Below are 14,686 nucleotides of genomic sequence, written 5' to 3'. Positions count from 1 at the left end.
CATCAACAAGGTTCTGAGAATATCACAAATCTTTTAGCTGTTTGCTTCTGTGAGTCTTTAATAAGAGTAGTAAGATAACTTTAGCTCAATACTCATTAAAACAAGGACAGCAGTGTCAGATTATCTTTATTCCACAGATAAGTGCATGAAAGTTACAAGCAAAAAAAAGAAAAAGAAAAAGCACCAAATGGCTGACAAGTAACAGCATCTTCCAGTGATACTTAAACTTGATTTTGGCCTGCTCAAGTTCAGTTTGTAGCAGTTTTGATAACTGTTTGCATCTGTATTACATGACGTACAGCATTACTTTCATTTAACATGAAGTCCCCTAAATAGTTTAAGGGGGAGCACACTGCTTACTGTACAGTCTGTTCCACAAACTGACTCCCTCCTTTTGGTAGGGCTATCCTTACCAGATATTAAGTTTCTAGGCTGTACATATATTTCTCAAAACTGTATGCTATCCCTAAGCTCAAGTTCTGCCCCAGAGATGGTCATAGCCACTTGTTTTCCTGTTACACAGCAGTGCTTCCTGACAGAGTTAATGGGTTATGTGTTCATTATGATGTCCCCTCACAGCAACAAGCTGCTACTTGAAAGGTAACTATAAAGCTGGCATGTGAAAATGAGTTTTTCCCCTGTTATGGAACTTGTGTCCAAAAAAAAAATCAATATATTCATCATTCTATTTGCTGTTCAAAGAACAGAAGTCTTGATCATAACAAAGTTTGATTTTCCTGCATTATGCAGCGGGTTGGACTAGATGACCCTGGAGATCTCTTCCAACTCTTATGATTCAAAGATATGATTCAGCCTCTCGCAAATATTGTAGGTGGAAGACACCATGCTGGGTAATTTCCCTTCCATAAACTTAATATGCTTGCTGTTAGCACCTTTCCCACTACTGTTGCACATTTGAAAAATATTTGTATGTAGGCAGAATAGGATATTGCAGCTCTCAGATCATTCTCCATTTGGGTATTAAACATCTACTATGACAGCTGATTCATAATTGTAAGAATAATTTAAAATTTCCTACTGTTTAAAGCTATCTAGACTGCACTATGAGTATTTTAAAATACATCAGGCAATCATTAAGGCTGATTCTCCAAGCTTTTCCTTGGCCCATTGAGGTAGATATAAATTGTCTCCATTAGTATCCAGAAGCTATGCGTAAATTACCAACTTGCACAATTTGATTATTTTCAGTGTGGGGCACTGTCAGCTACACCAGGTTTGCTAAGATGCTATACCAAACGAGGATCCATTTGGCCTTTTGATGTCACAGTGGAAAAGGATAGAACTTCTTGGTTTCAGATTTATAAAACTGGTTTAGAAAGCTGAAAGGCTGGTCCAGGTACATTATTGGGTAGAGGTACCACATGACTACCCCAGAGGGGTTAATTACCACTGTGAATTTGTCAGTAATCTTCAACCCACTGATCATTTCACCAGTGTAGACATCTTGTACCTGCCAAAAACAAAGACGCAACATCAGCCCCAGTGTGCCGTGGGTTCCAACTGCAATCAAATCAGAGGATCGTGATAGATCAAGACAGGAAGCTGTGTTAGTCTGTAGCAGTAGAAAAGAGCAAGAGTCCACAGCAGCACTTTAAAGACTAACAGAAGTTGGGGTAGGTTTAAGCTTTTGTGAGTCACTGCTCACTTCTTCATCATGATAGAAACTGACTGTAATAAGATGCCATCTTATGATGAGACAATCAGGTTTTCAGAGAAGACTGTCATGTATCAAAGGTTTGTGCAATGCCAAGGGCTACTCCTTATCCAGGCCAGAATGAAAAACCAGTGCTTAGGTTCAATTCCCCTCCAGAAGCATCCCAAATAACACAGGCCTTCCCTGTGAACCTTAATCAGCAGGATAACATCTATTTTCTGTCTTGTTTCCACCACTGCCAGTAAAAGGAATGAATTTGAATAGAAACAGACCCAATTTTAGCCTTGCATTTTAGGCTCACTTTCACCACTGTGACTTATGATAAAGTTCATTTTCACCCTTAGCCAGATCCTTCTAACACCATACCTTAACTATGTTCACACTTCAGCATCACCCAATGTGAGCAGATCTCCACCCCCCTCCCCCAGGGCCATCATAACAGCATTATGGGCCCCAGGCAAAGCAGTGTACTGGGCCCCTATGACAACTACTCTCAGGGATAAAAATGTAAATGGTTATTAGTACCGCATCATACCCAGATTAATATGGGGCCCCTATGCTCGTGGGGCCCACGGGCAAGTGCCCATCAGGCCCATGCCTTAAGACAGCCCTGCCCTCCACCCACCCAGCAGCTGTTCTCATTCCCAGTGCATTCTTGCCTTCTGTTCTCTCTGACCCCTGCTCCACTTGCTTCCTTTCTCTCCACACTCCCCTTCCCTTCTGTTCCCCATCAGCTCCAGGGCATCATGTTGCTTCTCCCCCCCCCCCCTTCCTCTCTTCTTAGCCTTGCTTGGCTGAGTGCTTCACCCCTCCTCATTGCAATCTCTACTTCAGGTCCTATCTCCAGTCTGCAATCCTTTCTTTCCCCTCCGCTTCCTTTAGGGCACACCACATGCAGATACATTATGTGTGGTCATTATTTAATTGTCCTCTGTTGTATCCCTTAATGTGCATTCAATTGCTTTTTCATTACATTGCCCAAGTTATATTATTACATTCTCTAGATCTGCCCCCTTTTTGTCCCTGTATTTAATATTTAGTTCAGTTTCTCCATCTCATATTTCCCCCATTATCATCCCAGGATGCACTGTAGACAGTTAGGATCCTGTAACTAGCTCAGGAGGTACATGTGTGAAGGACACAGTCACTCATGTGCAGCATGCTGTGTACTACAATGACTGCAATAGGAAGCTGCACAAAACACACAGAGAAACCAATAACTGAGGCATACATTAAATGTTTGTTATCACTGGCAGAGGCCTGTGAGAATTCACACAGGTAGAACATTTTTAAACACCTAGTAAGAATGCAAAGTCCTACAGCTGAGTTCTTTTTCCTCAGCATCATCAGGTTTAAAATCAAGCCTAAGGCCCATTTGGAACAGGTTGCAAGAAAGAATGCATTAATTGTTTCACATACTAATGCAAATATGTAATACAACTAAGAACTAATTTGCACAAGCAAGCAGAGATGTTGGCCATTTTCAATGTAACAAGTGACCCCTAATTGTACTGACAAGCTGGATTTCAAAGCACTGGAAGATCTTGTAGCACCCTCATCTCCTTGCACATCACCTGTCATGGATTGCCTTGTGTTAGTGTGAGATGAGTCCTCATTGGAGGAGGACCAGTACTTGAGCCCTGTGTGGTGGATTGCTCAGTATCTCACAGAATCAGAACTGAAAGTGGCCATACAGGCCATCTAGCCCAACCCCCTCCTCAATGCAGGTTCAGCCTAAAGCATCCCTGACAAGTGTTTGTCCTGCCACTGCTTAAAGATTGCCAGTGAAGGGAAGCTCACCAACTCCCTCCCCAAAGCAAACCTTCACCAGTGCTGCACCAGCAAAACCCTTCAGCCTGGAATGGCCACCATTTCCCAAGTTGCAGAGAAGCCAAAGAGCTAGGGCCGAGGCCTGGACCAGGCACAAGCATGTATGCCTGGCAGACCAAAGCCTCCCCATGAGTAAGGAAGCACCAGAAGAAGTCAAAAGCCACCAAAGGATTTTGGCTCTGCTGCTTCTTGTAAGCAGAGCAGCTGACTCAGCTTGCAAGATGAACCTAATGCGGGACCTACCATCACCTGCAGGGAAACTCCCTGCAGTGAGGCTGCAGCCAGTGTGGAATCAATATGTGTGGAACCTTGAAGTTGAGCCTAACAGTTGCTTGAGTCCTGTGAACTTTGTTGCCTTTGGACCTGGTTGCTGCACCCTGTCCGCCAGAGGCCATTGCTGTGACACACTGCTGTTGTCCAGGGCTTTGCCTCAGGTCTGGTGAGCAGGACACCACCCCTACACAGTCAAACTCCCTTCCCTTTCAGAAGACTAATGCAAATACAACATGCAATTAAGAACTAATTTGCACAAGCAAGCAGAGACATGGTGGCTGTTTCAATGTAATGATGCAGTAAGACCACCACAAGTTAATGGTACTATATGCATCTGGTGATCCCACCAAGGGTTTGTGCATGATGGAGCTTTTCTCTCAGAGAGTCCCCAACATAGCTTCTCACTTACCACCCACATTGTTGCTCAGTGGCAAGGTAGGTAGAAAAGGCACAAATCCAAGAAATAGTGGGTGGGATTCATTTAGGGAAGCAAGGAATGAGATTTCCCCCAAGAATAATTTTGAGAATGCAGCACTACATGCAGAGATGGCTGCAAGGAGATTACATCTCCAGTATACACAGTGTGTGTTCTTAAGGGCCTCATTCCACAATGGATGGCTACCTTGACAGCTAGCATGCTAGGATGGCAACTGCTATGAGATACAGAGGGTTCTTTGCTTACCTCATATATGGCATTTTGTGTATAATTGAGCTTGGCAAGGGAGGTGGTATAGTGATATGGCATGTCTGTCCTCCGGCTAAAGAAAACCAGAGCACTGGCTGAGCAGGAAAGAGGCCTCTGGAACACTTCAATGTAAGATTTCTCCTAGGAAAACAATGTGTCACTAGCAAAAAAAGGCTGTAACTTCCAATAAACTCACACTTCCAATAACACCTCCCCCCGCCCCAGTCTGAGGCCTTTGAATCCTCTAGGAAATATCCCAGGTTAGAGGATCTCAAAGAAGTATGAATTCAGACTCCAAGGAGTCACATGGCTTGCTCAGTCAGCCCCCAGGCCTCAGGCCCCTGCTTCTTTTACCTGAAGGATTCTGCGTCCTTGGATTCCTAGGGGATCTTGGTTGATTTTGATCATCAGTTTGTTCTGCAGAATCTCCTTTGAACTTTGAGAAATTGTGCGGAGGTCTGTGGATAGCAAAAGAGGAGCAGCAAGGATAGTCCATAAGGCCATCTGGGACCGGGATTGTTCCTCACTAAGACCGAAGTTTCCAATGATTAGCTGCAGGACACAGGTAGAAAACAAAAAAGCAAGATTCAAAGTCAGCAAAAATGGCAGAGTTTGGAGACCCTTCTATAGCTTCACCACATGGAAACTTGACAAGTTAGTTTACTGTCCTTGGGGTGGGTTATCTAGAACCAAAATGTGTTTATAGATATTCTAAAAAGGTATTGTTAGGGTCAGATGTATTCCCAGATCACATCTTGCCAGCACAGAAAGTAGCATTAGGTGCAGAATTCAACATCCAAAGTATCTCAACTTTTCTTTTTCATTAAAAACACAAGTTTCTTATTCTTAAACTCTTCAACAACAGACATTCTCTGCCTGTAAATTTTCAAGCCTGGTGAAGTCTCAGAAGATAGAAAAGGTTATGCTTGAGGGAATGAGTTCCATTTCAATGGTGGGCGGAGGCACTGTCTGTCCTATATAGCTCTCTATCTCTCAATATAAACAGTTAAACTAAATAGCTATTCAAAATTTATACACAGTTTCACAAATACCTTGTAATCTTTGTAAAGCCATCACTTTTATTCCCATTTGCTGAGGTGGGGATGAGAGAGAATGGCTTGCCCAAGACCACTTTGGATCAAAGGCAAAATCTGAACAAGGATCTCCTGGATCACAGCCTGTTCACTTAGCAACTATCCTACACCTACTCTAGGCACAGGACATAAACCTGCATACAGGTCCCTGAAAACAGACTCTTCTTGGTGAAGTGCTTTGGTGGCACATGGGTTCCCCCCCCCCACCCCAAATATAGGCTAATTCAGAAGGATGGGCCTTTCAAGAACTCCTAAGCTTCCTACAGAATAATTTATTTATGCTTTTACATTTATACCACACATACAGAAGTCAAGGTGTTGCAGCACAGGATTCCCAAGAAGTCTCCCATTCAAGAACCAGACCCACTCAGCTTCAGAAAACTAAGCAGCAACATGTTTTTTTTTCAAACCATACCCATGAGGACTGAGCCAGGAAGATCATTTCACTTAGCCTTGCACCCTGTTATGTAAGATGCTGGAAACAAACCCTGCCAAGAATTCTATGGAGTTGCATTTTCCAACTTTGAAACTTCTCCTGCTAAGTCCTAGTTTTCATTTCAACATCCTCAGTTCAACATTACCGTGTCTGGATCATTCCAGTGGCCAGGGCCGGCCTGTGGCTGAAGCACATCCTGATGGTTTGAAAACCAATCCACAATGGAGAGGACACTATCCCAAGAGTCTTGAATGTCAACATAGTTTCGCCAGAGATTACAGATATTGCTCAGGAGGGTGTAGTTTACCTGGAAAAGGATGTGAAAGAGTATGTTCCAGAGATGGACTGTTTACCGTATTAAGGTCATGTGATAAAGATTTAGTTGAAGAGAAAACACCACAAATACTTTGCTTGTCAGGAGCTGAATTAGCTGAATACAATGAAAGGGCAACTAAAAGCTTTAATTTGTAGTTAAAATGTGTTAACCATCCAACCTGAAAGGTGCCCAAAGCATGTCATCAAGGCAAAAAGGAAAATGCAACTTAGAGATCATGCTAAAATTTCAGAAACTTGAGGCTCTACAAGGCATAAATACTACAAACGGTTTGGGGAAATGTGTTTCACAAGGTGACACTATTCCCTGAACAGAGATTTGCTGTCCTAAGTGGTATGGGACAAGCTAGGGCTCTCAACAGACCAGCACCCTGTTCCTGTCCTATGGTTAAGAAATGCACTGCTGCATAAAGCCAGTGGACTAGTGATTCTGGAGACAGCCGGTTTGGTGTAGTGGTAAAGAGTGGTGGACTCTAAACTGGAGAACCAGGTTTGATGGTTTGATTACCTGCTTTCCCATCTCAATGACCTCAGGCAAGTCACAGCACTCTCAGCCTAAAAAATAAGCATAGTTCGCCACTAGTCAAAAAAGAGCTTCAGCAGCCAGACCCTCTGGGATCTCCTGGGTATTCCATACACAATGTTATATGACAATTTCAATTACTAATAATTCCAGTACTCTGTGTCCAACTAGACACCTCTGGGATGCTTCCCAAGGAGAGGCATGATGGAGAGAGACCCCTTTTAGAGCATGTTTTATTGTTTATCAGTGTGTATGGCACTGTGCAGAACAGAGTACAACATGACCAGCTCCTGCCCTGAGGAACTTACATCCCAGAACTCAAAGAACAAGAAGATTACTCAGGGAAGTGGAAGCAGGCAGAAATCAGAGAGGAATATGCATTCATGTAGCTACACATACTTAGGCTTCATTTCAGTAGGGGAGAACTAAGGGGTTGTGGCCAAGGCTTCAAGAAAAAGCTAAATCAATACAAAAAAAGGTGTGTGTCTGTCAAACCACTTCTGACTTACAATGACCCTATGAATTAATATCCTCCAAATCATCCTATCATTAACAGCCATCCTCAGGTCTTGCAAACTGAAGGCCACAGCTTCCTTTGTTGAGTCAATCCATCTCACATTGCATCTCACCGTTTGAGGGAAACAGTGCTCAACATGGCAAAAACAGAACATATAAGGAGGGTATGAAGTTCCAACCTAGAATCAGCATAGGGGTAGGACATAAATACCTAGTTTCTTTAAATGAAACTTAAGTCCTCAGAGCCAGATGAATTGCATCCAAGGGTTCTAAATTTCTGAGCCTCTGGCTATTATTTTTGAGAATTCTTGGAGAACAGGAGAGGTGCCAGAAGATTGGAGGTGGGCGAATGTTGTCCCCATCTTCAAGAAGGGGAAAAAAGATGATCCGGGTAACTACTGACCCATCAGCTTGACATCTATACCTGGAAAAGTTTTAGAACAAATCATCAAACAGTCGGTCCTGGAACATTTAGAAAGAATGGTTGTGATTACTAAGAGCCAGCATGGTTTTCTCAAGAATAAGTCATGTCAGACTAACCTGATCTCTTTTTTTGAGAAAGTGACTACCTTGCTGGATCAGGGGAATGCAGTAGACATCAGTTATCTTGATTTCAGTAAGGCTTTTGATAAGGTTCCCCATACTATCCTTGTTGACAAGCTGGTAAAATGTGGTTTGGATTCTGTTACCGTTAGGTGGATCTGTAACTGGTTGACAGATGCACCCAAAGAGTGCTTGTGAATGGTTCCTCATCCTCTTGGAGAGGAGTGACAAGTGGAGTGCCTCAAGGATCTGTCCTGGGACCTGTTTTGTTCAACATCTTTATCAATGATTTGGATGAAGGAAAAGAGGGAATGCTTATTAAATTTGCAGATGATACTAAATTGGGAGGGGTTGTAAACACAGAAGACGACAGAAACAGGATACAGGATGACCTTGGCAGGCTGGAAAACTGGGCTAAAACCAATAAAATGAATTTTAACGGGGATAAATGTAAAGTTCTGCATTTAGGTAGGAAAAATCCAATGCATGGTTATAGGATGGGAGAGACTTGTCTTAGTAGTAGTATGTGCAAAAAGGATCTAGGGGTCTTAGTGGATCATACGCTGAACATGAGTCAACAGTGTGATGCGGTGGCTAAAAAGGCAAAAACAATTTTGAGCTGTATCAACAGAAATATAGTGTCCAGATCACGTGATGTGGGTATTGCTTTACTCTGCTCTGGAATATTGTGTTCAGTTTTGGGCACCACATTTTAAGAAGGATATAAACAAGCTACAACGAGTCCAGAGGAGGGTGACGAAGATGGTGAGGGGTCTGGAGACCAAGTCCTATGAGGAAAGGTTGAAGTTGCTGGGGATGTTTAGCCTGGAGAGGAGGCGGCGGCTGAGAGGTGATATGATCATCATTTTCAAGTACTTGAAGGGCTGTCATATAGAGGATGGTGTGGAATTGTAGGACCAGAACCAATGGGTTGAAATTAAATCAAAAGAGTTTCCAGCTCAACATTAGGAAGAACTTCCTGACCGTTAGAGCAATTCCTCAGTGGAACAGGCTTCCTCAGGAGGAGGTGGGCTCTTCTTCCTTGGAGGTTTTTAAACAGAGGCTAGATGGCCATCTGACAGCAATGAAGACCTGTGAATTTAGGGGGGAGGTGTTTGTGAGTTTCCTGCATTGTGCAGGGGGTTGGACTAGATGACCCTAGGGGTACCTTCCAACTCTATGTTACTATTATCTTCCTCTTTTCCTGCTGCCTTTAAAGTTTCCTAGCATTATTGTTTTTTCCTGTGAGTCTTGTTTTCTCATAACATGACCAGAGTAAAGTACAATAGCCTCAGAAAGAAGATACCAGAAGAGGAATTGTAGGGACTAACCACATGTATTATAATGGAAAAGGACCAATGTGATTGACTGGCTGCTCTTTCTATAGTATTAGTCTAGACAAACACACACAGCCAATCACACCAAGAAGTCTGTCATCACTGACTCAGGCCTTCCCTCAACAGGAAAAGTAAGGCCTTGTCCCTCACATAACACCAAACCTCAGAGACATTTGGAAGCGATGAGACTTCTCACTGCCTTCTGAGGGTTTCCAAAGACCAGTACAAGATCAGACAGGAACACCTGCTGCTTGTCATATAAAAGGAAATGTATGCCATATTTCTTTTTAGCCCGTCCCCATCAACATGGAAGGTGAGAAGCTGCAGTTCAGAATTCTGAACATGATTCAAGGAGCAGCTGTGCAGCATAGTTTAAACTAAGGAAAAGAAAATACAACCCCAGTGCCTTCTCAGTGATGCCTCACCTGTGGTGGAAGCCCCCCTCGATATGCTGGCCAACTACAGGAATAGGCAATATGACGGCCTGTTGCATTTAGAGCCCTGGTCATTCGAGGATAACCTTTTATGGACAAAAAGTGATACAACATCAAAAGAACTGTTAAAGTAAATGCTGTGGGATCTTTATAGACATGGAGGATGGGCGCATGGTGAGAAGAACAAAGGCATTGTTCACCTTATGAGTACTTCTCTAACTCAAGGCCAGAATCTACCACAATCACAATCCTGCTAACAAAACAGCAAATTCCTCCTATGTAAAACATTTAGTTGGACATCGGGTGTTTTAAAAAGAAGATATAACAATTCTCTTTCCCACCCTAACAGCTCCCTAACTGTTTATGGAACAGTCTCATTTTCACATCTTAGCTGGACCCATCTGCCCTCCCCATCTTTTACAAGCTAGAGGTATCACCTGCGATGTCTCTCAAATTGGAGTCCAATGACTGCTGGGGCCTGCAAGCCCTCTCTAAGGACAGAGATAGTCCCTTTCTCAATCTCATGCTATCTAGCTAAACACAGTGAAGGAAATAAATATATCAAAACCAGAAACTGATGGGCAGATGTACCCTTCTTAATTGTGGGATGCCATGGATAATTAACCCTGCCATTACATTCCTTCCCTCTCCTCTCAAGCATGGAGGCAATCTTACAGCATCCTCTTCTTTGAGGTGGAGCAAATGGCTGTCCCCACTTGCCCATCAATTTCACATTTTGACATATTTACTTTCTTTGCTATGTCTCCCCAGAATTAAACCCAAACAAATGGTAACCATATAAATTAAGCTTGTTATTCCTGTTGGTCCTTGAATCTGTTAAACATCTTCATTATGCTGTATGCTAATTTGCTGCTCACCCTCTACCTCTATGTATGGACTGGTAACTTCCATTTTGATGCGTCTGAAGAAGTGTACATGTACACAAAAGCTGATACTTTAAATATTAAATATATTCTTATGAGCCACTCTGAAAGTTCTTTTAGGTCTCGTGCCACTCATGTTCATCTTGTCCCTATGTAGAAATTATTAACCCATAAACAGTTTTATTGCTGTCTGTGTCACAAGCTCTACTCCAATCAAGGGGTGAGCATGATAAGATCTTGGGTCAAGGACTTTTGTGTTGTGGCCCTATTAGAATCCGTTACCCTCTAAAGGTCTGATATTATAGGCAATGTTAGCCTCCAGGTGGGGCCAGAGATCTCCCACCAGCTGGAGATCTTCTAATCTCCAGATGGCAGACATCAGCTCCCCTGAAGAAAGTGGCTGCTTTCAAGGGTAGACTCTATGGCACTGTACCATGCTGAGGCCCCTTCCCCTCCCCAAACCCCACCCTCTCCTGGATCCACCCCCAAAGCCTCCAGCTATTTTACAACACAGACATGGCAACCCTATAGGCAATACACAGTCAATAAGGACATTTTACTTAAGCTTCTTTTAAAATCTAGCTCAGTATATTGTCTCCACGGGGCATGTGTAGCTTGCCACACACCTAGAAAAGGGGATGTCTCATATGCAGCAGGCACCAGTGTGACAATAATTGGCCTGCAACAATCTGTCAAGTGGTTGACTTTCTTGGGGTGGACTGGTCCCTTAACAGAGCAGTCATCTGTGTAAGCATGTGGCCAAGTCCTAATATAGCTGTATCTGCAGCAATTTTGGATATACTTCTAGAATTTTGTGAGAAAATGAACATAACCATAAAGTAGCAAAAAGAACCCTGCTGCTTTTAAAAGATAGTTTAATAGGGTGAGATAAAAGGGATCTTCAAAACTATGATGCTGAAAGTTATGAATAAACACTGGGAACAGAAGCAGGTGGCCTTACGCTATCCTATAGTGTGTATCTGTCTCAGCATAAAGGAAATATGCTCACAGAGCATCTCCAAGTCAAGGTGATTTAAATCATGATTTCAATCCAATTTACCATTCTGAAATCTGTTATCTTCCTGAACATACATACACATTTATAACACCAATTAAACTACACTGGTTAGCTACTAAACTGACCATTATACCATTTAGGAACATACTAGTAACTTAAGATCTTTGAACAGGTAACCCACTCACACCATAGAATTATACCAGCTCAGAGAGATTTCTGTTTGGCTCTCTATACAAATGGAATGATATTAAACAAGTGAGGATTACTACCAAATAAACATATGCTTTATAGGGCTCTAAGGGTCTCAAAGCAATGGCAAACATTTTTAAAGAGACTTTTGCAAGCATTACATTACTTATCTGGAAGCGTCGCAAGTGTTCACATTCATTTTCAGGGCCACAGTAAATGGTTCCATGGATGCCAAGGTGGCATATTCTAGATCCTTGTGTTTATGATGATTTACTTTTTCCCAAGTTCACTTGAAAGCCCAACACTATGCATGGCTTATTGTACCATTTATAATGCTCAACATCAGATGCCATATTTCCCACCCACCCCCTGGCCCTTTTCTACTCAGTAAAACAGATTTTAATGTGTTTGAGAGATACATACAGAGGTTGACAAGCTTCTTTTAACTGTGACAGAATTTAGATTTCACTTTAACCAATTCATTGTTAAATAGTTACTATGATCATTTAAATAATAAATATGAGGAAAGGCTGAAGGAGCTGGGGATGTTTAGCCTGAAGAGGAGGTGGCTGAGAGGTGATATGATCACCATCAAGTACTTGAAGGGCTGTCATATAGAAGATGGTGTGGAATTGTTTTCTGTGGCCCCGGAAGGTAGGACCAGAACCAATGGGTTGAAATTAAATCAAAAGAATTTCCGGCTCAGCATTAGGAAGAACTTCCTGACCGTTAGAGCGATTCCTCAGTGGAACAGGCTTCCTTGGGAGGTGGTGGGCTCTCCTTCCTTGGAGGTTTTTAAACAGAGGCTAAATGGTCATCTGATAGCAATGAAGATCCTGTGAATTTAGGGGGAGGTGTTTGTGAGTTTCCTTCATTGTGCAGGGGATGGACTAGACCCTAGAGGTCCCTTCCAACTCTATGATTCTAAAAAGTCCCTGTTTCAGCTTCCAAGATGGCGACTGGAACTGGAGCCCGGGTGCTAGGGCTCCGATTAATTCAGTGAGAATTTAAGAACAAAAAGCTACTAAGAACAAGAAGCTACATACATAATTCATAGTGATTGTGCCTGGAGGTGCTTGGAGTGGCCAGAGAAAGAAGTAGTCGCCGTGCCGCACCGCACCGAAGGAGTCGCGCCGTGCCGCACCGACCTCCCGGCATAGGAGGTGAGCTGGGAGCGCCGCTGGTTGCGCTGCCGTTGGGCGGCCGCTGTAACCGGCCGCTGGCTGAGTCGACCAGGCCGACGTGGAAGTAGGGTGTGGCCGGAGCAGCCGGAGAGGGTCTGGAGACCGAGGCGAGAAGCACCCAGAACGGGTGGGCCGGCACGGAAACCGGGCGCAGCCGTGGGCTGAGGTATCCAGGGAGACCGGAGAGGGCCAAGAGGGCCGGGAGACCGAAGAGAGAGCCGCTGTGCGTGGCGATGAGAGTTTGGAGGACGCCGTGCTCGAAACAACGAGCGTATAGTGCAGACGGAGCCGACGGGAGTGTGGGGGTGACAAGGCCGCAGCCACCACAAAGGTTTAGTTCGACCCGACTGCCAGGAGCCCCACGACCAAGAAGCCCTGTACGGGGCGAACGGCGTGTGGAGGCTTGTGGAGTGGTGATGGCAGAGCTGGAATCCCCCCACCCCTTGAGATCTACAAGGGCTCAGCCCAGACTGCTGGGAGGTCACAGGGGGGAAATTCCATCTCCTCCTGGACCCTTGGACAATAGAGAACATCAACGGAAACTCTGACCACAGACCAAGGCTACTGACAAGCACTAGCACTTTAAGAACTGTATCCACTGACTTTCACTTCATTGGCAGCTAAATTCACATTCTCCATTGTGCTGGTAACTAGAAAGATTGAATTATTTAGTTAATTAATAAGTGTTTATTAATTGTTTAGCACTAAGGATTATTTATATATTTATTAGCAGATTAATTTTGAGGGGTAAAATTAGGGGTTATTTATTAATGTGCTATCGATATTTTTACAGTTAGCTAGGCAATTGGAGTAGGTTAGGATTAAGGATTTTAATTAATTAACTTGGATTATTAATAGTGAACCAGCAATCTTAGGGATAAAGTAAAAGAAGGGGGAGGGAGGTTAAGATTAGAACAAACAAACAAAGAGAGAAGTAACGACAACCTGGTATTAGTGGAGGACATACCGATCACAGAGGGGGATGTCTGGCATGGGGATCCCAGTGCTCATGGGGAGGGGAAGGTATGACGGTGGGAGCAGACGGTATGATAAGGGAAGGAGGCGGAGACAAAACAGTGCTCGGCCCCCTTCCAGCCTGCGTCCCATCCTGACAGTGGCAGGTAGTGGGGCCAAGAGGAGCCCATCTCCGTCATTGGTGTTATGTAATGCCAGGTCCATAAACAATATGGTTCCAAATGGCTCTGCGGGATCCCTGGCCCTCCAACGATTCCCTTGATGACCTGGTAGAGGCCTGGCATGACAAGCTATCCAGGGCCATCAACGAGATCGCTCCCCGGCGTCCTCTGCGCCCCCATCGTAGGCTGGCTCCATGGTTACGGCAGCTGAAACGGGGACTCAGACGACTAGAGAGGCGGTGGCGGCATACTCGTGACGAAGCAACGAGAACATCCTACAGAACGTTTATGAAGTCTTATGAGATGGCAGTCAAGGCCGCAAAGAAGGAATACTTTGCGACCAGGATTGCGTCTGCAAATTCACGCCCGGCACAATTATTTAAGATAATTGAGAATCTGACTACTCTGCCTCAGGGCAGACCAAATGTAAAAGAATTGGAAATAGGCTGTGAGGCTTTTGCGAAATTTTTTGCAGACAAAATCTCGTCGCTCCGCCAAGACTTTCCCGCCACGTTGGATACAGTATTGGAACCCGAGGCTCCGTGCCTGTCTTCTGATTTTAGTTTGGATCACTTCGACGCACTTAGCTTAGGGGA

General features: G+C 43.9%; 1 protein-coding gene across 2 annotated transcripts in view; it reads right to left on the bottom strand.

Moving 5' to 3' along the window:
• Nucleotides 1-109: 109 nt before the first annotated feature.
• NAGA (alpha-N-acetylgalactosaminidase) overlaps nucleotides 110-14,686 on the bottom strand; it is a 31,693-nt gene continuing 17,116 nt past the window's right edge. For both annotated transcript variants that reach the window (XM_060245347.1, XM_060245348.1), the window contains 5 exons: nucleotides 9,671-9,765; nucleotides 6,139-6,300; nucleotides 4,818-5,015; nucleotides 4,461-4,604; nucleotides 110-1,471 (listed from right to left, as the gene is read on the bottom strand). In XM_060245347.1, coding sequence (XP_060101330.1) covers nucleotides 1,283-1,471; nucleotides 4,461-4,604; nucleotides 4,818-5,015; nucleotides 6,139-6,300; nucleotides 9,671-9,765 — 788 coding nt within the window. In that variant the 3' untranslated portion in view covers nucleotides 110-1,282. The remainder of the gene's footprint in view (nucleotides 1,472-4,460; nucleotides 4,605-4,817; nucleotides 5,016-6,138; nucleotides 6,301-9,670; nucleotides 9,766-14,686) is intronic.

This window comes from Heteronotia binoei, chromosome 8, assembly GCF_032191835.1.
Source record: "Heteronotia binoei isolate CCM8104 ecotype False Entrance Well chromosome 8, APGP_CSIRO_Hbin_v1, whole genome shotgun sequence".
In the NCBI taxonomy this organism is placed as follows: Eukaryota; Metazoa; Chordata; class Lepidosauria; order Squamata; family Gekkonidae; genus Heteronotia; species Heteronotia binoei.
This window is presented reverse-complemented; position numbering and strand designations above follow the sequence as displayed.